The sequence below is a fragment of the Pelodiscus sinensis genome, chromosome 18 (assembly GCF_052426305.1).
Source record: "Pelodiscus sinensis isolate ZL-2025 chromosome 18, ASM5242630v1, whole genome shotgun sequence".
Taxonomy (NCBI): Eukaryota; Metazoa; Chordata; order Testudines; family Trionychidae; genus Pelodiscus; species Pelodiscus sinensis.
In genome coordinates, this window is record NC_143069.1 from 7,710,232 (window position 1) to 7,734,503 (window position 24,272).

Here is a 24,272-nt window from a genome sequence, read left to right on the forward strand (position 1 = left end):
AACGTGCACCCCCAGCACACTCCGCAGTTGCTCATTGGGGGGGGGGGGCAGCAGCGCCTCCACCCCCCCCCCCATCGTCTCACACAGGGCCCGACCCGCGCTCCCGCCACGTGGCCGCGCTGCAGAACCCCCCCCCCCTTTGCCCCGCCCGCCGCGAGCGGACGGGCCGCCATTGGCTGAGGTAATCCAGTCACGTGATCGGCACCCGCCGGCGGGGCGGTGACGCTTTCGCCTTTCCGGTTCCGGGGCAGCGGCTGTGCCCCGCCCCCCCCCCACTCCGGTGAGTGATGGAGGGCGCCGCTGGTAGGAAGCTCCCGTGTGGGTCTGGGGGGCGGTAGCTGGGCACGGCCCCTCCCCCCCGTGTGGGGCGGGCAGGGTCTGGGGGGCGGTAGCTGGGCACGGCCCCTCCCCCCCGTGTGGGGCGGGCAGGGTCTGGGGGGCGGTAGCTGGGCACGGCCCCTCCCCCCCGTGTGGGGCAGGCAGGGTCTGGGGGGGCGGTAGCTGGGCACGGCCCCCCCCCCCCGTGTGGGGCGGGCAGGGTCTGGGGGGCGGTAGCTGGGCACAGCCCCTCCCCCCCGTGTGGGGCGGGCAGGGTCTGGGGGGCGGTAGCTGGGCACGGCCCCCCCCCCCCGTGTGGGGCGGGCAGGGTCTGGGGGGCGGTAGCTGGGCACGGCCCCTCCCCCCCGTGTGGGGCAGGCAGGGTCTGGGGGGCGGTAGCTGGGCACGGCCCCTCCCCCCCGTGTGGGGCGGGTAGGGTCTGGGGGGCGGTAGCTGGGCACAGCCCCCCCCTGTGTGGGCCGGGCAGGGTCTGGGGGGCGGTAGCTGGGCACGGCCCCTCCCCCCCGTGTGGGGCAGGCAGGGTCTGGGGGGCGGTAGCTGGGCACGGCCCCTCCCCCCCGTGTGGGGCGGGCAGGGTCTGGGGGGCGGTAGCTGGGCACGGCCCCTCCCCCCTGTGTGGGGAGGACAGGGTCTGGGGGGCGGTAGCTGGGCACGGCCCCTCCCCCCCCGTGTGGGGCAGGCAGGGTCTGGGGGGGCGGTAGCTGGGCATGGCCCCTCCCCCCCGTGTGGGGCGGGCAGGGTCTGGGGGGCGGTAGCTGGGCACGGCCCCTCCCCCCGTGTGGGGCGGGCAGGGTCTGGGGGGCGGTAGCTGGGCACAGCCCCTCCCCCCCGTGTGGGGCAGGCAGGGTCTGGGGGGGCGGTAGCTGGGCATGGCCCCTCCCCCCTGTGTGGGGCGGGCAGGGTCTGGGGGGCAGTAGCTGGGCACGGCCCATTATTCCTTCTCGTTTCCCCCGGAGTGTGCAGAGCGCGTCTTTTAGGCACACAGATGTGGAGGTGACGTGAACACATCACACCTCCCCCTTGGCGCACCTCACAACATTATTGGAGGGGGGCTGAGCCCTGGGTCAGAGGGTTGAGGTTCTGGGAGGAGGAGTGGGGATGAGGGGCTCAGGGCTGGAGCAGGGGGTTGGAGGAGCGCGGGGTCAGGCAGATTGTGGGGCCAGAGATGAGGACTTTTGGGTGCCGGTTTCCCTGAGGTTATGGTGGGGAGAGAGGATTTCACCCTTAGTTTTCTCTCCCCTCATCAGCAGCTCCTGGGCTAGGAGGAGAAATGCCACTCCGCTGCAGCAGCTCCAGAGCTGGGGCTGCAGGATAGGTGTTTCTCTGCTGGCCCTGGAAAACCTAGGCATCCCCTCCTCCTCTCCCACCCTGTCTGTTGCAGGTCTAGGTTGGAGCTGGGCGACTTTTCTCAGCAGCAGGACTGGGCTGTGCTGGGGCCAGGGGAAAGAGGCATCCCTGCCGCAGCCCTGAGCACCTCTGCAGTGCTTAATAGACTGCTGCATATCTGAGCAGCAATTTAGGCATCTCCCCTCTTGGTGTAGGATGGAGCTTTGTGCAATTATATAAAATGGATGCTCATTCTTTTTTCTTAGCTCTCCCCCCACTAGACAAACTTTTTTTTGTCACAGCTGGGCCACAATTGTTTTTCTGCATGTAAAAGCCAGGCTGGCATTAAGGGGTAGCAAGCAGGTGGTTGCTCAGGGCTCCAAACCAATTCGCAGACTTTGGCTTCAGCCCTCAGAGGTAGGGTTTCAACTTTGTGCCTTGGGGCCCTTTGAGTCTAATGCCCCAATTGTTGGTGGACCCACTGAAAGCTGCTTGTGACCCCTTCCCCCTCCCCCAGGGAGCCTCAGACTCCTGATTGAGAGCTGCTGATACAAATAAAAGAACAAGGAAGACAGCGAGTGGGTCACTGTGCGGTGTGAATGGGGAGAAGACTAAAGGTAATCTAGGTATGTTCCTAAAATGTTTTACTTCAGTTTTCAATAAGGATTGTACCTTGGAACATGGTCAGGCATATGCTTGGGAGAGATTGTCCTGGAAAGCACTTACTTTGAAAAGGATTGGGGTGTTGTGTGAGCTAATCAACTGAACATGACCTCACAGTGTGATGTTATGGCCAAAAGAGCAAATGCATTGCTGGACCATACAGGCAGGGAAATGTGAAATAGGAGTAGAGAAGTTTTTACCTCTGTGGTACTGGTGTACATTGCTGGAATCCTGTATCCAGGTCTGGTGCCCGCAATTCAAGAAGGATGTTGATAAATCAGGAAAGGTACAGAGAGAAGCCTCAAACAGTTGAGGGATTAGAAAGTATCCTCAAGGAGCATAATTGATTTATTACAACAGAGAAGGTTAAAGGGTGATGTGATCACAGTCTATGTTTATATGGGGAACAAAAAATTTAATAATGGGCACTTAAGTCTAGCAGTCCAAGGTATAACATGATCCAGTGCCTGAAAGCTGAAGCTAGAAAAATTGAGATAAGAAATAAGGTTTTAATTTTTTACAGTGAGAGTAATTAGCCAATAGTACAATTTATCAAGGATTGTGGATCTCCATCAGTAGTAATTATTAAATCAAGGGTGGCTGTTTTTCTCAAAAATCTGCTCTGGGTATTATTTTAGGGAAGTTCTCTGCCCTTTGTTTTATAAGATGTCAGGTTATGGTCGCAGTGGTCCGTTTTGGTATTGGAATGGATGAATAACAACGAGGAGTCCTGTGGTACCTTAAAAACTAACAGATTGACTTGGGCATAAACTTTTGTGGATAAAAAATAGGTATGTAACTGGCTACTTAACTAGTCACTCCCCCCCTCCCCCCGCCCCTAACAGAGGCAGCAAGGTGGGGGAGCAGGAGCCAATGCTTGGGGGAGCTGACTTAAAAGCACAGTGGGGGACCAGGCGTGAGCCAGGAATCAGCTGTCCGAGCTCATGCCTGGTCCCCGCTGTGCCTCTGCCTTTTAAATGTAGTAAGAGCGAGGCAGCTGTTCCTATGTTTAAAAAGCAGAACCACAGCCGGGTTAGGTCCTGGGGCCAGAGAATTCCATTGACTACTTGATTACCTGATTAAACAAAATGTAACATCCCTAGTGGAAAAAAAAAATTGTCAGATACATAGATACATTTGACAAAGCGCTTTTTACTCACGAAAGCTTATGTCTAAATCAATCTGTTAATCTTCAGGGTGCCAAAGGACTCCTTGTTTTTGTAGATTCAGACTAAGATGGCTACCCCTCTAAGACCTGAATTAATAAAGGTATTCAGTAGTGTTGATGTCAAGACAAATCTTTGAGGAACGCAGCTAATAATTTTCTTTCAGTCAGATAGTTGGTTTTTCAGCACATGCCATTGTCTTCGCCCCTCTAGCCAGTTCCTTAGCCAATGCTTGTACTGATTAGGGATATTTAAAAGTTGTTTAATAAAGGTAACCGCCAAAAATTGTAGTGGTTACATGTGCTGCGATCTCTGCAGTATAAATCTTAAATAGGCTTCATGCTACAAGAGCCCACAGTGAAGCCTCCCCCATTAGCGGAGCTGCCAGCTCTGTTCCCGGGGAAGCGGCTTTGCTGCCACAGCAAAGCCACCTCCCTAGAAGCAGGGCAGTTTAATCGATAACAATAACTGATAAACATCAGCTTAAATGCTAGCAGCCCTAGTACTGATGCCTGTCTTCCTTAATTTTACTAATACTGTACCAAACAGGAAATTATCATGTGCTTTATTGAGGCTTAGGTAAATTAAATCTACTTCAGTTCTCTTATCTAAAAATGGATTATTTTCTCAATGAAAGTTTTCAGATTAGTTGGGCATGATCTACCTTTGGGAACCCATATTGCATTACATCCCCTTCTCCGTTTGCCTCTAGGAATTTAATGATTGTTTGCTTCATAATTCAAAGATGCACATTCTATTGAAGTCAGACTAACAGGTCTGTAGTTGTCCAGAATTTTTTCCTTTCTCAAATATAGATAAAATGTTAGCCATTTTCTTGCTCTATGATGCTATCCATGCGTACATGCAGTTAATAAAAATTCCTGCTGCCAGATTAACTAATTCACCTGCCAGTTCTTGCAGTATTATGGGAGGGAAACTATCCAGTCCCACTGATTTGAGAGCGTTAAGCTCTTTAAGATTATGTTCCACCTCAGATGTGTTAATTTCAATTTCTAAACACTCATTTCCATCAACTCTGTTGCCTTCATGATGCGTTTTATTATTTGTTGTTATTTTTCAAAGAGATGTTAAGGCGACAAGTGCAAACTAGCCTACTGCATAGGAAAGATAGGAGGCAGGGCAAGAGACCACCCTGTCTTTACCAAGAGATTTTCAGTGATCTGAAATTTAAAAAAAAGTAATACAAAAAATGGAAACTCGGTCAGAGTATAAGAAATGAATATAAACAAACATCAGATATATGGAGGGACAAAATTAGAAAAGCCAAGACACGCAACGAATTAGCTAGAATCATAAAGCGTAACTAAGGATACTAAAATGTGGTTATCAGGCTCATGCTGGCTCCAGGAGCCACCCACGCTGAGGCTCTGCATTTTAAATGTAGTAAGAGTCGCTGGGCTCTTATTGCATTTAAAATAGAGGCGCAGCAATCAGCGCAAGCTGGGACTGCATGGTCCTGGCTCTCACTTGAGTCCAGCGGACCCTGTTCATGGCGGCCAACCCTGTCCGCCACAAACAGAGGCCAGTACCTAAGCATCCTCTGTTCACAGTGGCCACAGCTGGCCGCGGGCAGTGCCTGTTCCAGCAGTAGCCTCTTTCCACAGCCAGCCTTGGCTGCTGCGTATAGGGGCTGCTTCTCAGCAGCCTGCCCTATTCCCCCCTCCCCCCTTCCTCTGATAGGCCTGCTGGCCCCACATTCCCACTGCAGAATTTCAGCCTTTGAAATGTACAAGAGACCCACAGGAAGTAAGGTGGGGGGGAGTGACTTCAGGAAACCCCCAAGATGTGACCGCCTGAGTTGCGACTCCCGCACTTAACCATTTTTGTAAGTGCGGAAGGAGCCAAAACCCCCCAACTTACGTCCTCAGCCCACATTTACGATGAAGCACAATGCCTATCGTAAATGAGGGTTCAAGTTACAGCGCTCCCGCCTTGCAACGCTTCCCCAGGAACCGATCGCATTGCAAGTCGGGAGCTGCCTGTAGTCACGTCACTACTTAACTGTCTGATAAGCTTATGCTTAGAGCAGACTCCTCAGAGCGACAGCCCAACCTGCTGCTGCTATCACTGCTCAGTTCCTGGTAGAACAGAGTTTCTTTTCTTTTCCAGGAAGTTTTTGGAGAATGTTAGGGATAACTTCTTGGTACAAGTGCTGAAGGAACCGCCATGGGGCAATGCGCAGCTTGACCTCCTGCTCACAAACAGGGAGGAACTAGTAGGGGAAGTAGAAGTGGGTGACCAGCTAGGAAGCAGTGATCATGGGATGGTAGATTTCAGGATCCTGACCAAAGGAAGAAAAGAGAGTAGCAAAATACACACCCTGGACTTCAGAAAAGCAGACATTGACTCCCTCAGAAAACCGATGGGCAGGATTCCCTGGGATGCTTACATGAAGGGGAAAGAAGTCCAGGAGAGCTGGCAGTATTTTAAAGAAGCCTTATTGAAGACACAGGAAGAAACCATCCCGATGCGCAGCAAGAAAAGCAAATATTGTAGGCGACCAGATTGGCCTACCGGGGACATCCTTGGTGAGCTTAAACACGAATAGGAAGCTTACAAGAAGTGGAAATTTGGACAAATGACTACGGAGGAGTGTAAATATATTGCTTGAGAATGTAGGGGAGTTATGAGGAAGGCAAAAGCACAATTGGAATTGCAGCTAGCAAGGGATGTGAAGGATAACAAGAAAGATTTCTACAGGCATGTTAGCAATAAGAGGGTGATCAGAGAGGGTGTGCGGCCCTTACTGTATGAGGGAGGTAACCAAGTGACAGATGATGTGGGAAAAGTACTCAATGCATTCTTTGCCTCTGTCTTCACGGACAAGATCAGCTCCCAGACAAATGCACTAGACAACGCAGTATGGGAAGGAGGTGGACAGCCCTTGGTGGGGAAAGAACAAGTTAGGAACTATTTAGAAAAGCTAGACATAAACAAATCCATGGGTCCAGATTTAATGCATCCGCGGGTACTGAGGGATTTGGCAAATGTCATTGAAGAGCCTTTGGCCATTATCTTTGAAAATTTGTGGAGATCTGCAGAGATCCCAGATGATTGGAAAAAGGCAAATGTAGTGCCCATATTTAAAAAAGGGAAGAAGGACAATCCAGGGAACTACAGACCAGTCAACCTTACCTCATTCTCTGGAAAAATCATGGAGGGGATCCTCAAGGAATCCATTTTTTGAAGCACTGGGAATAGGGCAGCGGTCTCCAACCTTTTTACACCCAAGATCACTTTTTAAGTCTCAGAACAGGTGAAGATCTACTGCCCCGCCCCTTCCTTGAAGCCCCACCCCTTGAAGCCCCGCCCTCTCTATTCTCCTGTCCATCACTTGCTATCCCCAGCCCTTATACACTCTGTTAAACAGTCTGTTTTTAATTCATGCTATTTAAATGTCAAATGAAGCATTTACAATTATACATTTTGTTCTCTGCTATTTTGTAAATCTAAAATCAAGTATTGATAATTATATATTTTTTCTTCCAATAACAAAGTCTCAGTGTGACACCTGTGACTGAACAGTATCTGCCAGTGTCTTGAAGTCTGGGTTGTAGTCTGAGATTGCTAGTCGTATACTGTCCATCAGATGGGCATCTGTGATCCTGCGCTCAGCCTGGGAAGCTTGCTCCAGCACAGCTGGAGCTAGACGCAGCCTCCCTAGGCTGAGCGCAGGGCAGCCCGGCTGGAGGGAAGAGAAGTGGCTGCCCGGCCAGCTGGCCATGGCGCTCAGCCAGGGTGCACCAAGCTCCACATGGGCAGGCGCAGAGGAGAAGCCGCCGATCAGCTGGAGCACGGGGCAGCCACTTTCAGCTGAAAGCCACAGTCAGCTTGCTGGGGTGTTTCAGCCCTCCCGACCTCCCAGCTCCCACCATTCCTCGTAGCTACTCACCTGTGTTGTTGCTCGGTGAGTAGCTGCTCCTCAAATGAGGAAATCTAATGTAAATGTACTGTGCAGGCGTGCAGTTCAGAGAGGGCTCAAGAGCTACTCTTAGAGCCCCTGAGATCTACCGGTAGATCGTGATCTACTGGTTGGTGACCATGGGAATAGGGGAAAGTGATCAGGAATAGTCAACATGGATTCACGAAGAGCAAGTCGTGTCTGACCAATCTGATTAGCTTCTATGATGAGGTAACTGGCTCTGTGGATATGGGAAAGTCAGTGGATGTGATATACCTTGACTTCAGCAAAGCTTTTGATACGGCCTCCCACAATATTCTTGCCAGCAAGTTAAAGAGTATGGATTGGATAAATGGACTGTAAGATGCATAGAAAGCTGGCTAGACTGTTGGGTTCAACGGGTAGTGATCAACGGCTTGATGTCAGGTTGGCGGTCGGTTTCTAACGGAGTGCCCCAAGGATCGGTTCTAGGGCCGGTTTTGTTCAACATTTTTATTAATGACCTAGATGAGAGGGTGAATTGCACCTTCAGCACGTTTGTGGATGATACTAAGCTAGGGAAAGAGGTAGATACACTGGAGGGCAGAGATAGGGTCCAGAGTGACCTAGACCTATTGGAGAATTGGTCCCAAAGAAATCTGATGAGGTTCAACAAGGACAAGTGTGGAGTCCTGCACTTGGGAAGGAAGAATCCCAAGCATAGTTATAGGCTGGGGACCAAATGGCTAAATAGCAGTTCAGCAGAAAAGGACCTGGGGATTCCAGTGGATGAGAAGCTGGATATGAGTCAACAGTAACCAAGAGGGCTTGTAACCCTTGTTGCCCTTGTAACCAAGAGGGCTAATGGCATATTAGGTTGCATCAGGAGGAGCATTGCCAGCAGATCTAGAGAAGCGATTATTCCCCTTTATTCGGCTCTGGTGAGGCCACACCTCTAGAGTATTGTGTCCCCAGTTCTGGGCCCCCCACTATAGAAAGGATGTGGACATATTGGAGAGGGTTCAGCAGAGGGCGACCAAAATGATTAGGGGCTGGAGCGCATGAGGAGAGCCTGAGGGATTTGGGTTTTAGTCTGCAGAAGAGAAGAGTGAGAGGGGATTTGATAGCAGCCTTCAACTTCCTGAAGGGAGGTTCCAAAGAGGATGGAGGGAGACTGTTCACAGTAGCGATGGATGGCAGAACAAGGAGCAATGGTCTCAAGTTACAGTGGGGGAGGTCTAGGTTGGATATTAGGAAAAACTATTTCCCTAGGAGGGGGATGAAGCACTGGAATGGGTTACCTAGAGAGGTGGTAGAATCTTCATCCCTAGAGGTGTTTAAGTCTCGGCTTGACAGGGCCCTGGCCGGGTTGATTGAGTTGGGATTGGTCCTTCCTTGGGCAGGGGCTGGACTTGATGACTCCTGAGGTCTCTTCCAGCTCTATGATTCTATGATTGTGCCCACAGCCTCCTGGGCAGTGATTGGGGCAGGGTGGGGGGAACAAAGCAGAGGCCCGTCTCCTGGGGTAACAAGGAAGGGTTGGGTGTGGCCCCTGCCCCCTCTTGAGCCACAAATGCTGGAGAAGCAGGCAGCTGGTGTGAGATCCTCACTTTCCCAGGGGCAGTGGGGTTTAGGCTTTCAGTGTCAGCCCTTGTGAAGCAGGTGGCAGGCTTTGGCCCCTTGCTCTGGGGGGCTTTGGGCTTTAGATTTTGGCTGCACAGCAGCAGGCTCCATTCCTTGCACAGTAGGCTTCAGGCCCATTCCCCCCTCCTCCTTATCTCCCCTGACCCCCAGTGCCTCCTTCTCATACCCCCATCCAAGGCTTACTTTGTCCCCCAGCTTGCCAGGACTGAGTAAGTCTGCTGTGAAAAATGATATTTCTACGTTTGTTAATGTCACTTTTCGCTGCCTCCCACCTAGCTAACAAGCCTGCTGCTGTTAGAAGTAACATTAACAGAACATACACCTACCACGTTCCACACAACCGGACTGACTTGCTTACAAGTCTAAATAACCCCCCCCCCCTCCCACAACAACAAAAAAGAGGGGGCGGGGCAAAGCAAATAACCAAAAAGACAAGAATGTGCAAAGCATCTTATTGGGTTTCTTCTCTGTAAACAATAGAAACAGCTGTACATTATTAGTGATACTGCAAAACCCCCTCTGATTTATGCATGTGCACATATGCTTTTTTCTCAAGTTAAGTATTTTAGGAAAAAATGTCGAAGTGGCTCAAGCATGAGTTGGTGGCCACACTCTGAGGCCACCAAAATTTTTATTGTGAGATTCCCTGTGAGACAAAAAGCTTCCTAATTGCCAACGTAGTTAAGCACTGCAATAAAATGTCTCAACAGGTTGTGGAATTTCCATCCCTGGAGATTTTTAAGAGCAGATTAGAGACACAATGGTCAGGGATGGTCTAGATAATACTTAGCCGTTTCTTCTGGTCCTACACACCTATGAAATGAGGTGATTGTATGTTGGGGCTGCTTATGGTAGGGTAGGGGACAAGGCTCTTCAGCCTTGATGCCCTCTTCTGATTCATATAAAAATGGCCATACTGGGTCAGACCAAAGGTCCATCCAGCCCAGTATACTGTCATCCAACAGTGGCCAATGCCAGGTGCCCCAGAGGGAGTGAACAGAACAGGGAATCATCAAGTGATGCCTCTCCTGTCACCCATTTCCAGCCCCTGACAAACAGAGGCTCGGGACACCATTCCACCCAACCAGGCTGTTAAGTATTGATTGACCTATCCTCTGTGAGTTTATCTAGGTTTTTTTTTTAACCTGGCTAAAGTCCTGGTCTTCACACCTCTGGCAAGGAGTTCCACAGGTTGACTATGCGCTGCATGAAGAAATACTTCCTCTGGTTTGTTTTAATCCTGCTACCTATTAATTTCATTTGGCGACCCTTAGTTCTTATGTTATGGGAACAAGTAAATAAGTTTTTCTTGTTCACTTTCTCCACACCTGTCATGATTTTATAGACCAAAAAGTCCCAGTCTTTTTAATCTCTCTTCATATGACTCCTGTTCCATACCCCTAATCATTTTTGTTGCCCGTTTTTGAACCTTTTCCATGCCAAGATATCTTTTTGGAAATGAGGTGACCACATCTGTACTGGGGAGGTAATAGTGTAGTCGATTAACCATTTAACCGATAAGCAAAAGCATAGAGGTTAATTCTATAGAATACATGCATGTCCCTCCCCTCGCCCTTGCCAGTAAATTTTTTAGCAGCCCGGCTCAGTTCTGGCTCACGCCGGGTCTGGGTGGTACCTCTGCTTCTGCTCTGCTTTTAAAGTGTATTAGGAGCCAGGTAGGCAGGGAGCCCAGCTCAGTTCCGGCTTCCACCGGGTGTAGGTCTGGAGCTCAAACCCCTCCTTAGACAGGGGCTGCTGCCTCTTTATCAGAGGCAGAAGCATTGGGTGACAGGCAGCTAGTCCACAAGGGGGACTGGCTCCCCTCATGGACCAGCTCCCGCCTCCCACCCTGTGCTGCCGCCTCTGATACAGTGGCTGCTGGCCCCGCCCCCGAGGACTATAGAATAATCGACTAACTGATAAAAATTCATGAGGTTACTCGACTATTCAGTTAACTGACATTTAACATTCCTAATCTGTCCGCAGTATTCAAGATGTGGGCGTGCCATGGATTTATACAAAGGCAATAAGAAATTCTTTGTCTTATTCTCTATCCCTTTTTCAGTGATTCCTAACATTCTGTTGGCTTTTTTGACTCTTGCTGCACATTGAGTGGATGTTCTCAGAGAGCTACCCACAGTGACACCAAGATCTCTCTCTGGAGATGTCAGGCAGTTAATGGGGCAAAAGAGTGCGGGTGTTTGAGAATTCCCTTCCAAGTGTCTGGGTGAAAGCTATTTATCTTTGATTTATGCCCTTCTTGTGTCCTTTTCATGCAGGAGTTTGTCAACTTCTTCAAGGAGAAGGTCAACCAGGCGTGATGTAGCTGCTGCCTCTCTTGGATTGTGAATATTCCTTCAGTAGGTCCATTGACGGTGAGGAAACCCCTCTGCCCTTGACCCTCAGGCTAGAGATGGCAAACATGGAGCTGGGCACCTGGGAAGTTCCCTTGTACACTTGGGGTCAAAACAGCAGCAAAGGCTATTCAGCCAGTTGAGCTCCTGGCTTGCCTGACTCTCCTCGTGTCTTGGCCGTGATGTTGGGGGTGAATGTGAACTCCTTGCAGAGCTGGAAGAACTCCTAGCTTGTTTCTGCAGCTCAGGTTGGAGGGAGCCCATTTACTGGCGTCAATTGGGTAGTTCTGATGAATTTGTGCGGAGGACAGATCTCCTACACACAGCGCGTTTCCGCTCAAGGGAGGGACCCCAGCCTTTGCTCTGTTTATTGTAACCAGGCATCGTGTCTGTCCAGGTCCCTGACCTGCTGCGTCTCTTCCTTTAGGATCCTCTTCCCTCGGTGCGTGGGCTGTGCTGAGCAAGTGTTGCTCCCAGGTCTCCACATTGCTGTTTTGTGAGTATCCTCACTCCCCAGCTGGTGCCTCCTCTGAGGTGTCTCTTGTGTTTATTCCCCTGTTGGGCTGGACACTGAAAGTGTCTCTGCAGAAGGGCTGGGTAATGTTCAGAGGGTGAGGAAGGACCTTCTGAGCATGTGGTATGAAGTGAACGGAAAGGGAGTTAATGGGGCTTTTCAGTCCCTTGCCTCCAGCCCAGAGCTTTCGGGGCTTGTCCTGATGTGGGTGCAGCCTACTTCTGCAGGCCATCTTTGGGGTGTTTACGATGCAAGCACCTGTCTGGCTTGCACTCAGCCTTCAGAGCAAGGAGTGCCCAGTAGCCTGGGCTGTGGGAGCCCTGGGGTCAATTCCTGCCCCATCACAAACATCCCATCTGATCCTGGACAAGTCACATAGTCTCTCTGTGCAGTGGGGGTAATAATCCCAGCCTGCCTCACTAGGGCATGAGAATAAGTACATAAGAAACTGACGTAACCCTGGATGAGTAGACGTTCCTGCTGCCCCCACTCGCTCCCTCTCATGGGGTATTTCCTTTGGATTAGCTATCTCTATGCTAAGATGTTTTTCTCCTTTTGTTTCCCACCTGTGTCTCTAATCTCGGTGCATTATCTTGCTGCCCCATCGGCGCTCCCACTTCCTCCCCACTTGGTGGTCTGTGGCGTGCAGTAACCTCACTGCCACAATATCCTTCCAGCCTGACTGGCCAGTCTGAGCCAAGAGGTTGTTTTCACCCGCTCAGCTAGACACTAAATAGACCCCGCTGAGCAGTCATTGCCAGAGGCTGGGAGTAGGTGACAGGAGGGATGGCTGCAGAACTGCCTGTTCTAGTCATTCCCTCTGAAACGCTGGCATTGGCCACTGGCGAAAGACAGGATACTGGCCTAGTGGACCATTGGTCTGACCCAGTCTGGCTTTTTAGTTCAGCCCACTTCTCCAGGATGCTGTGACTCTCCTATTCATGGCCCTTGCCTGACACTATCCTCCGTACACTTTGACCTAAAGACTTGGGCTCTTGGAGTCTCTGGGTGGGTGCCATGAAGCAGATTTTCCCTTGTTTATTATGGTCTCTCATAGCGTCTCTGTCTCGATCCTGGAATGAGGAGCGCGGCATGGTGCTTTTCTATCCTAGACTATTTAGCCTGGTCTACACTACTCACTTACATTGGGTGTAACACTGTTGCTCCGGAGTGTGGAAAATCTTGCCCTGCCCTCTGTGTGATGCAGTTATACCAACCCATCTTCTGGTGGACACAACGCTATATCAATGAGAGGGCTTCTCCTGTCAACACAGCTACCGCTTCTTGGGGAGGTGGAGTAGCTGCACCAACAGGGAAACTCTCCCACCAGGGTAGATCAGGGTAGGCGAATACCAGCCTGTGCAAGTACGGGCAATTGCAGCTTCCATTAGTTGGGAATGGCGATTTGCGGCCAATGAGAGCTGCAGGAAGTAGGGATATGTCTACACTACAGCACTAATTCGAACTAAGCTAATTCGAACTAGTGCATCTAGACCTAAAAACTAGTTTGAATTAGCATTTTGCTAATTCGAACTAGCATGTCCACATTGAGTGGACCCTGAACCGAGGTTAAGGATGGCCGGAAGCAGTGCCGGCAGGGCATCAGATTAGGACTTAGAGCGTGGAGCTGCTGTCTCAGGCTAGCCGAGGGCTGTGCTTAAAGGGACCTGACCCCCACCCCGGACAGACAGTTCTCAGGGTTCCCCGCTTGCTTGTCTAACTCGATGAGGGACAGCAAAGCAGTCCTGGCTTGGAATGCCCTGAGTGCCCACACTCGCACATTATAGCACTCGGCCATCAGCCCGGCTGCACTTGCCGCAGGCTGCCATCCAGGAGGGAAGGGGGTCAATTGGGGGGCTGCAGGAGAGCTTCCACCCCGAGGAGCCCGCAGAGCCACCCCAGTCCTCCCCATCGGGGCTCGTACCCCATTCCTCCCTCACCTCCTTCCACTTACCCCTCCCTAGCTCCCCTTCCTGATGTACAAAATAAAGGACACGTGTGTTCAAAAATAGAAACTCTCTTTATTGAACAAAACTCGGGGAGACTGGGCAAAGGAGGTGGGAGAGGGGAAGAGAGAGGGTGGGAGAGGGGAGGAGGAAACCTGGGAGGAGGGAGCTGGAAGGGGGGAGCCAGAGGAACAAGGAGGAGGGGAAGTATCAAACTATGGTACGCCATATCTTCAGTACCATGTACAGATGTGATCTCCTCACCCCAGAAAAGATATTTTGGCCTTGGAAAAGGTTCAGAAAAGGGCAACTAAAATGATCAGGGGTTTGGAACAGGTCCCATATGAAGAGAGGCTAAAGAGACTGGGACTTTTCAGCTTAGAAAAGAGGAGACTGAGGGGGGATATGATGGAGGTCTATAAAATCATGAGTGGTGTGGAGAGGGTGCATAAAGAAAAGTTCTTCATTAGTTCCCATAATAGAAGGACTAGAGGACACCAAAGGAAATGAATGGGTAGCAGGCTTCAAACTAACAACAGAAAGTTGTTCTTCACAAAGCAAATAGTCAACCTGTGGAACTCCTTGCTGCAGGAGGCTGTGAAGGCTAGAACTAGAACAGAGTTTAAAGAGAAGTTAGATAAAGTCATGGAAGTTGGGTCCATGGAGTGGTATTAGCCAGGGGGTAGAAGTGGTGTCCCTGGCCTCTGTCTGTGGAAGGCTGGAGATGGATGGCATGAGACAAATGGCTTGGTCATTGTCTTCGGTCCATCCCCTCTAGGGTCCCTAGGGTTGGCCGCTGTCGGTAGACAGGCTACTGGGCTAGATGGACCTTCGGTCTGACCCAGTATGGCCATTCTAAGCTCAGGGCTCAGGGTCGGGGGTCTCTGTGGACCACCTTGATTTTCATGGAAACCTGCTCCTGGGTGGCCAGGCTGGCAGCTATCCTGCCCTAGACGGCCACTTTCCTGTGCCTAGTGCGGATGTCGTGGACGTTAGAGGCTCCCCCCAAACCTTGATGAGGTCCACGATCTCCGCACTAGACCAGGTGGGCGCCCGCCTCTTGAAGCCCCGGGCAGGCTCCTGGGAGCCTTCAGCCTGGTCCCGGGAAGAGGCGGAGGGCTGGGTGGCAGCGGGTGGCTGGCACGCGCCGTGCCAGGTGCAGGGTCTGCTGGCTGGGTGCTGGCAGGCTTGCACCTGGCACGGGCACTGTAGCCAGACAGTGCCCCTTTAAGGGCTCCGGGGCTGGGAGGGGGGCAGACGAGTTTCCCTGGTGGTGCCCAGAGTGGCCACCAGGGCAAGCTGGGGAGGGCTAGCCTCCCACTCGTTTGAATTAAGGGGCTACACAGCCCTTAATTCGAACTACTTAATTTGAACTAGGCGTTAGTCCTCGTAGAATGAGGTTTACCTAGTTCGAATTAAGTTCGAACTAGTGGTTTGCCTGTGTAGCGCCTATCAAAGTTAATTCGAACTAATGGCTGTTAGTTCGAATTAACTTTGTAGTGTAGACATACCCTAGCATCCCAGTCCATATTGCTTCCTGCAGCTCCTGTTGGCTGGGAGCAGCATTTGCCACCAATGGAAGCTACAGTTGCCCCTACCTGCAGAAGTGCAGGTAAATATAGTGGCAGTGACCCTCCAGGGGCTAACCTTAGCGAACTGCTGCTGTCATATTGCCCACCCTGGTGTAGATAACGTCTTCACTAAGTGTGGCAGCTACACGAGAGTAAGTGCAGATGAGCCATTAGTGTCTGGATCCTTGCATTGTGTGACTGGTGCCTTGGGGCTGAGTCTAGGAGTAGTGTTCTATTGCAGCCATTGGGGATGGCTATGGCACCCATTACAGCTCTCTACAACCATGTTTGTTCCTGGAGTCATTTCGTAACTCTCCACTCCTGAGCATACTGGTGTCTGCATGCAGAGTGGCATCTGTATTTCTCTCCTTGGCTGTAGACATGCACCCCTGAAGGCACCCCCAGACTCTGGGCATGCTGAAAGGTTGCTGGTTTTCCTCAGTTCTGTGTTCTCTCCCTTTAACAGCTCACAGGCAGCAGGATGTGGCACGAAGCCCGGAAACATGAGCGCAAGCTCCGTGGGATGATGGTCGATTATAAGAAACGGGCCGAGCGTCGGCGAGAATACTATGAAAAAATAGTGAGTGTCCCTGTGCAGTCCTGGCCCCGGCCCCACTCCGGCACCCCGATCTGTGGCCCTTGCTGTCGCGTTGGGGAGTGCGCCGGCTGTTTTCTGTTCTGGTGTCTGGCTTTATGCAGCTTCACATATTGCTGTTCAGTTGCAAAGCATGCACAGGAATCCAAGATGTGTCTCTGCTACTGGTGGGACCTACAGCTCTTCCTCATTTCCGTGACTTTATTCTTGCATTAAAATGTTCTCTTTAATGGCAGTTAGGACTGGATAGTTAGTGCCAAGTCCGTCTGTCTCAGGCAGGGCTTTGCTGTAGAACAAGTGGCTACTGTGACAGACCCAGAGTAGTTGGCTGTCGCACTCTAATGGAGGGCAGGCATTCAGGGCGCTAGATAAACAGTTTTCTATTTCCTGAATAAACTCCCAGAGCCTGCTGTCCTGTAATTAAGGCAGGCAGACACTTGAGGCTAGTTAATAGCTGGCCTGAAGGAGCAGGCTAATCAGACACCTGTAGCCAATTAAAACCTGAGGAGCTGCTTTAAAAGGTTTCCCTGGTTGAGGGAGGGACCCTGAGGAGGAAGTGTGTTTGTGGAGAAGCTGAAAAGGGAAAGATTCAGACAGATACCAGAGAAAAGGCACTAGGGGAGCATTTGGGGAAGTGGCCCAGGGAAAAAGCTGCTGTCTTGGGGATAGAGGGAAACCCTGAGCAGTTGCTGCTGCCTGGGGTCCCTGGGCCAAAACTCAGTGTAGTGGGCAGGCCTGGGTTCCCACCAAGAAAGACCGGATTCTGGGAAAAGGAGTTCCAGGGTTACAGAGGGATTTCCCCCTCCCCGTTAGTGATGAAAATGGCTCAATAAGTTGTAACCCTGACCTCTAGGAAACCGCAATAGGCAGCGTGGAGGGTCACAGCGAGCCTCTGAGGCCTATAATAACCACCTAAGGTGCGCAGGACCATGGGGGCACAGCCAGCACTTTGCCACACTACAAACCACACTATTGTACCCTGCAGGGAAAAGTGAAAGAGTTGAGTCTCTGGAAGTATCTGCTTTCCCTGCGCGCAGTGTGGGTCTCCACTCTGAGCACTAGGAGGGCCCCCATGATGCTCTGCTGGAGTGGGTGGTAAAATTGTTTGTGCCTCTCTCCAAAGCCGAGGAAGGAGAAATGGAAGTGGTGCTGTGGTAGCAGAGCTGCTTGCTGGGCTGCTCCAAGGAGAAGGATGCAGAGTTGTGATGCTGACTGGCAGGTTGGGTGGTTGCCATGGTTTGGCTTGCAGTGCTCGTGGGAGGCATTATGTAGAGGTGAATTCTTGCAGGTTCAGTTTCCTTTTTGAAGACCAGAGCAAGACTGCAGGAAACATTCCACAGGCGAGGTGACTCTTGGATCACCTCTTTGGGCTGCATGTCCCTCTCTTAAAATGCAGCCCTTCTCCCTCCGAGCCCTGGCTAATGCCATGTCAAAGCTGCTCACTTGACGAGTACAAAGGGTTTTTTCTAGCTGCTAGCATCACAGAATTCACCTGAGGTCTGGGAGCAAACCTGGATTCTTTTGTTACACTGCAGCGCCAGTCACAAAGCTGCCGCAGGCCACGCTGGGTCTGCCGCAGGCCACGCTGGGTCTGCCGCAGGCCACGCTGGGTCTGCCGCACCGCTTGTGCAGGCCCTCAGGCTTTCTAGGACATGCGAGAGTGCAACAGCCTGTAGCCTAGGAAGCAAACTGGGCGGCACGTACGAAGGAATCAGATCCAGCCCCATGTGCCTCATCTGTGCTGGCTCTGCAGGGCCAAGAGCAGTGAATGGTTTAGTCACTAAAGGCATCAGGCTTGCCCCCTGGTAAGCCCATGAAGCAGATTTGAGTGAACAGGGGCTGTTTCTCTTGTCACTCTCAGATGAGCTGGGTGCTTTAACTGCAGTTCCTGAGATCCCCTGGATGTCTGTACGCCCTCTGCACGTGGCACTGTAAGACTGTCAACAAGAGTGAGACTCTGAAGGGCTTTCACATGCCGCTTTCATCAGTGCTTATACCCTTGATAGTGGCTTTGGATTCCACCGCACAGCTTCTGCCTAACGTGGCGCCTTGCTCAGGCTGACCAGATCCTGTCAAATGCCGGCTTTATATCTCTCACTGTTTGTGCTTCTTTCAGAAAAAGGACCCAGCCCAGTTCCTCCAAGTGCATGGCCGGGCGTGTAAGGTCCACTTGGATTCTGCCATTGCTCTTGCAGCTGAAAGTCCAGTCAACATGTGAGTAGCTTGAGTGGGCCCCGCCTGCTAGTCCTGCACTGACAAGCTGGGGGCATAGTGAAGCAGATGGGGGATTGTTGCTTGCAGGCCCTCAAAGGGGCAACATCAACTTGCTCTCCCTCCTGTGTGGCCGTTGTTCTAGTGGGCAATGTTCCCCCTAATATTTTCCATCCATGTGTAGAATTCATTTTGTTGTGTTCACCAAAGCATGTGCAGATGCGCACGGGCAATAGGAACACTTGCTGCTGGCTGAGGAAGGCTGTGGGCACTCTTCTAATCTGCTGGGTGGCGTTTAAGTCTCTTGGGAAGCCGCTCAAGCGCTCAGCTTACAGATAACACTGCTAGTGGGATCCCTGAGGCAACTGAGTGAAGAAGAAGGGGAAGGACTCTAGTGTATTCCCCTTTGCCTGGGCTTTTGTGCATGGTCAGTGATGCTGGCGCCCCTCTGTGGTGAGATCCTTTCCCTCATGTTCACAAAGCACTGTAGAAATCTCTTGAAAAGGGGGGAAGAAGTTGCCATAAACCCCCCAGAATTAGTGGGAGCACATTGCACCTTTAACTGGTTAACATTTTAAACAGGATTTTACATCCCTAGTAACAAGTAAAGGTTCAGGTGTAGGGCCCTACCAAATCTACGGCTGTGAAAAATGAGTCATGGACCATGAAGTCTAGTGTGTTGTGTGCTTTTATCGCATTTTATACAGGTTTCACAAGGGAGATCAGTATTTCTCAGACAAGGTCCTGACCAAAAAGATGGATGTGAGGAGAAGGTTGCAAGGTTGCAGGGTGGTTGTGGTATTGTACCCTTACTTCTGTCTGCCTTCAGAGCTGGGCAATCAGAAAGTATTGGTTGCTGGCCAGGCACCCAGCTCTGAAGGCAAGACCACCAGCAGCAGTGCAGAAGTAAAGGTGGCTGTGGGTGGCCAAAGAGTTGCAGCTGCTGGCGGTGGGCCCAGACGTAAAGATGGCAATACTTTATCATGCCATGCTTGCATCTGCGCAGGTGTTGGCAGTGGCATGGCCTCCAGAGATGGGTTCCTGGCCAGTAGCTGCTGCTGTCTGGGTGCCCAGCTCTGAAGGCAGTGCTACCAGCAGCAGCGCAGAAATAAGGGTGCCATAAGCCCCTGAGAATAAGGGTGCCATAAGCCGCCACCCCCTCCCCCCCCCCCACAATTCTCTTTTAGAACAGGACCCTGGACAGTTACAACATTGTGAAATTTCAGATTTAAATATCGAAAATCATGAAACTGACCATGATTAAACTCCTATGATCATGAAATTGACCTAATTGGACTGTGAATTCAATAGGGCCCTATACATGAAGCCTTAGCCAAACCTTTCTGTGGCGCTGGAGTCCTGCAGCAGGCTTCTTGATGGATGGGAGACCAGAGGGAACAGTTTTCTCTGGCACAGGACATTTTGTTTGTTCATTTGTGAGACGATGGTTTGATGGGAGACTGTCCAGACTCAGACCCGCCCTCCTCATGGCTCCTTCTGTTTCTTTATCTTCCCTGAGGTGAGTTGGCCTCTTTTCAAGTTGAGGCAAGTTCAGAGATTCCTCACACCTTGGGGTGGGGCAAGTGCAGCATCCTGCTGGAGAGGGGTGTCTTGGAAACCATTCTCTGCCTGGGTTTACCTTCAGGAGAAGCAGGAACAGCCAATTGGCTCTTCCCCACTCTTGCGGGGCACTCATTGATGGGTAGGCAGCCGTGTTCCCTTTAAGCTGTGTGCTCATGCAGCTGCTTAGAACAGATTCATGTGTTGCCTAGATGATTAGCAGGATGCCCACGGCTCGTTTTTGTGTTTCTGCTAGTGTTGCACGGTCACATACGCTTTGGTAAGCACACAAAATGTATTCCACACATGGCTGGAAAAGGTTAGAGGAAACAATGGAGGTCAGTCAGCTGACTGCTGTGGTCTCTGCTCTTCATTGGAGGAATGGGCATGTCCAACATCTTTCAGCTAGCTGGCAAGTCTGAGCGAAATACACGGGAACAAGGAGTTCTGAGACGTCTGGTTCTGTTCCCTTGTCCTCCTGAGTGCTCAGTGCTCCCTAGTGTTTTCCAGTGGAGGAAGCACACTATGCAGATAATTCCTAGTGTTAATAATGAGCAGAGCCAGAGCCCCTTCTCCAGCACTTTATGTAAAAGGACCCCCCGCCCCTCCCCCAAGCCCAGGCTTGCCCTTGGCAGCATCTTTAAGGAGATACCTGTTACACACGACGTTCACTTTTCTTCCTCCCCACTGGGAGAGGGAGTGCAGGATGAAAGCCCAAGTGCACCCGTGTCTTTATGCTGCACTACTTCTCCTGCCTGGGGTGAAGAACAAAAATCTCAAAGGGAGGGTGCTATGGCTTGGGATAACGGGTTTTAATTTAGGTGGAGTGAGTTGGTCACAGTCAACAGTGGTCATGTGATCTGGTTAAAGATGATTCAGGGTTTGGTATAGATAGAGCCCTGCAGGGATAGAAAGGGCTACAGGTACGTATAGCCACAGACAGACATTGGGGTCTGCAGAGTTCCACTCCCAGGAGCCACTGCAACCAATGGAGACACGTGTGTGATGTCATCGCTCCTGGGAGCCAGTGCCCTGAGCTGTTAGCTCCTCCAGGCAGCCTGGATGCCTTGGACCCCCCCTCCCCCTCCAACCACAGTTTCTCCTGCTTTGGTTTGTACAGCCCCACTGTTGGCAGGGCTGGGGGCAGTGCAACTGTGCTGCTGGAAAGAGCTGCCAGAGTGGGCGCTGGGACCACGCTCCTCTCTGTCTGTCCGTGGGTATAGAGACGTCAGTATCTTTAGTGCCGTGATAAACATACATTTAAACATCTCTGTAGCCTTTTGTTAAAGATACAGAAATTGTAGAAACAGGTGAAGCAATAAAAGCTTTACTCAATACTTTACGTTGCAAATGCAACAACCTTCCTTGTTCCCTGTCACTGGGGACCATTTTTAGAAGGGGAAAAAACACTTGTCTGACGGTTTCTTAGAGGATATCAAAGATAATTGTTCTTGTTGGAGACAAAAGCAAAACTGGGCTGCAGCTGTTAAGGTCTGATCCTGCTGCCTAGAAGACAAGAAAGATACTGCTGGAAAAAACATAAGCACAACACATCATCTTATCAGCCTCTTTAAGACCCCGTACCAGCATCTGGCTGTTTAGGGCCTTGATCTGATCTGTCTGATCACAGGCTTACAGAATATACAGTCTTTGCCTGCTAAACGAGACTCTTATTAAGCAGCAGGCACAGAGCGAGGGATGGGAACGAGAAGATGTAAGGCAGAGGAGGATAAGGATGCTCAAGGAGGTGGGGAAGAATAATTTCTCATCCCAGCTAGGGTTCAGGATTTAGCTGGTGGAAGTGGCTCTGTCATTTGGGTCCCTCTCTTTGGCCTGGTCTGGTCAGGACTTCTTTTGGGATTAGAACATCCAAGGCTCAACAGTCATACGGTGGCTCCCAAAGTTTCCAGAGATGGTGGCATAGCAGCCATCACTCTTTGCTTTAGTCACCCGGCATTGTCCTTGTTGATTTTTTTTTTTCTCTCAAGAGTCTTTCTTTTTGAGGTCTCCGAGATGGAGTGATGGGAGGAATAGTACACCCCTTAGTTACATTAGTCATCAGTGAGCACTAGTTTGGGGTTATTGATTTCAGGCCCTACACTTTTTTGTTTACCAGGCTCAATATCTGTTTCACGTACTTGAATTAAGAGGGCCTTTCTTTTCAGACTCATTTTGTTTTTGTCTCTCTCTTCAGCACCTCTTCCTATTGACAGTCATTGTTATGGGCTATCGTGGGAGTCCCACACCTCCCTACATTCTGGGCCCCTCTTGTCCTTCCTTAGTTCCAAGGGTGCCAGGTCCACATTGGTTTATCCACTTTGCCACAGTTAGGCGTATCTCTGAGGTGGGCATACAAGGCTCTGATTGCCACTACAGGCTGTCTGCGGCTAAGAGCATGTCCTATTGTGTACCGTGCAGCAAAGCAGGTGCATGCTGCATTGGATCTAGACTGAGTGCCCCAGTGCATCTGGCTTCCTCTTGGTAGCAGCTTGTTTTGCCAGCAGGTATGCAGTTGTACCCACCTGAGCTGCCAAATGACCTTGTTTTGTCTGTTGTTCTCTTGCCTGCAGGATGCCCTGGCAGGGGGATACGAATAACATGATTGACCGGTTTGACGTGCGTGCTCATCTGGACTACATTCCTATGTATACCCCGCCACTGCTCAACCCAATGTAAGCCAATTCCATGGAGTGCTGCTTGTGAGCGCCACTCCAGAAACCCCCAGCCTCTTCCCTTCCAGCGGGGCACAGGATGCTGGGGGCTCAGTGCAGAGAAATGGGGCTCGGGAGCGTTCTGTGGCAGCGTTATCCCTTCCAATATAAGGGTTGGTGTTTGTAAATGTCACATTACCCCTGACATGCCAGGCTGTCCCACACTGGTGATGAACTACAGTGGGTTGGCCCAGCACACATCTGCTTATCACATCTCTGAAGGACCCTGTGGCACTGGGATTCCATGTTTCTGATCGGTTCTGGGTGGAATGTGCTTGGCTGTCATGTAAAAAGCCACCTACCAGCTCTGCAGACCCGCCCGGGCTCGGACTCATTCCAGGATCTCTTCACATCATTGCTGTAGAGTTCTGCCAGACCAGTCAGGGCCCCAGGACAGCTCCATGGCCTTGCCCGGTGTGACTGATGGGCACAAAGCAAGCAGGGCTGCTGCGGTTGAAGAAAAGATTGGATCCAGCTCTGTAGCGCTAAGGAAAGCCAAAATCAAGGCTGGCGGGAGGATGTGAAGCCAGCTGAGATGGGTGCTTCTAGGGAGCAGAGCTGAGCAGAAAGATCTGTTTACAGAGCCCGTTTTGGAGCAGAACGTCACTAAATGGGGTTTTCTCTTGACCATCTGATCTCTAGTACATCCAGCTCTGACCCCAGCATTAAAGGGGCTGAGACAGGGTTGGGCAATAATTTTTGCAAGGGGGCACTTAATTTTGGTACATGGTCATGGGCTTGCTCCTCCCCCTCTTTCACCTGGGTAAGGGGTGGGGCTGGGGACTAGCCTCCTCCCAGAGTTGTCTGGAGCCAGCGGCTTTGAATTAAAAACACAGCAAAGGGCTCCTGGCCCCCAGCCCCACCGCTCCTGTATTGCCTGGCAGCTGCCCGGGGTTGCTGCAGTTGTGACCGGAGCCCTTTCAATAGCCACAGCTCTGGGCACCTGCCAGACAACGTGGTAGCAGCAGGGCTGGGAGCCACAAGCCCTTTAAATTGCAGCTATTTAATGGGTTTGCAGTTCCCGGCCCCATTGCTTCCATGTTGCCTGGCAGCTGCCCGCAGTTGCTGCGGCTGTGTAAAGTCTTACGACTCCTGCCTCTGTTGGGGTAGTGCTGGAGTCAAGAGCCATTTAAATAGGATCTTGCTGCCTTAGCCCCCACCTGGATATTTGGAGGTACAGCAGCAGGATATAACTAGGAAGCAGTCAGATGCTGTCCACAGACCAGATCAAAGTGTTAGGTGGGCCAGATCCAGCCCCCAGGTCACATCTTGTCCAGCCCTGGGCTGAGATCTACCTTAGTGTACAAATGAGGTTAGAATTGCCCAAGCAGGTGACTTTGTCCCTGCACAAACCTGCCCGGGGCCCCTGCTTCCCATCCTGCTGTGGAGAGCGCTGCGTTGGGTGGGGCAGGGCTGAAGGTGGATTTATTTGGGAAGTGGCCAGTAGACTCCTCGATGGGTTCCCTCCCTGCAGCCCTCCATTTGCTGTTCCTCCCGTCCGGACGCCAGGCTCTGCAAAGTCTAGTCTGACGTCTGCAGAAACAGTTTCAATAATTTTCACCAGCCAGCTCTCTCCTCTGAGCTTGTCTTCGCCGAGCTTAATGTTCCTAAGCCAAGTCGGCTACAAGTGGGGACGATCCTACATCTGTCCCAAATACTCCAGGTTTCCCAAAACTCCAGGTGTGTCATCCCCTGTGAAACTTTAGGCCGGTGGGCTTCAGGGGTGGGAGAGCCATGCCAGCTTTGTAAAGGAAAACCGGCTTCATCCTGC

General features: G+C 51.3%; 1 protein-coding gene across 5 annotated transcripts in view; it reads left to right on the plus strand.

Moving 5' to 3' along the window:
* The first annotated feature begins 253 nt into the window (after positions 1-253).
* CLASRP (CLK4 associating serine/arginine rich protein) overlaps positions 254-24,272 on the plus strand; it is a 43,713-nt gene continuing 19,694 nt past the window's right edge. Inside the window, exons 1-7 of one of the 5 annotated variants that reach the window (XR_012898609.2) lie at positions 254-303; positions 2,183-2,291; positions 11,319-11,414; positions 11,821-11,889; positions 15,891-16,004; positions 18,136-18,233; positions 22,361-22,462. Coding sequence is in view for 4 of the 5 variants with exons in the window: in XM_075914383.2 (XP_075770498.1) it covers positions 15,906-16,004; positions 18,136-18,233; positions 22,361-22,462 (299 nt within the window). In the remaining variant the exon portion in view is untranslated. The remainder of the gene's footprint in view (positions 304-2,182; positions 2,292-11,318; positions 11,415-11,820; positions 11,890-15,890; positions 16,005-18,135; positions 18,234-22,360; positions 22,463-24,272) is intronic. The other 4 variants (XM_075914380.2, XM_075914382.2, XM_075914383.2 and 1 more) reach the window with 4 other exon arrangements.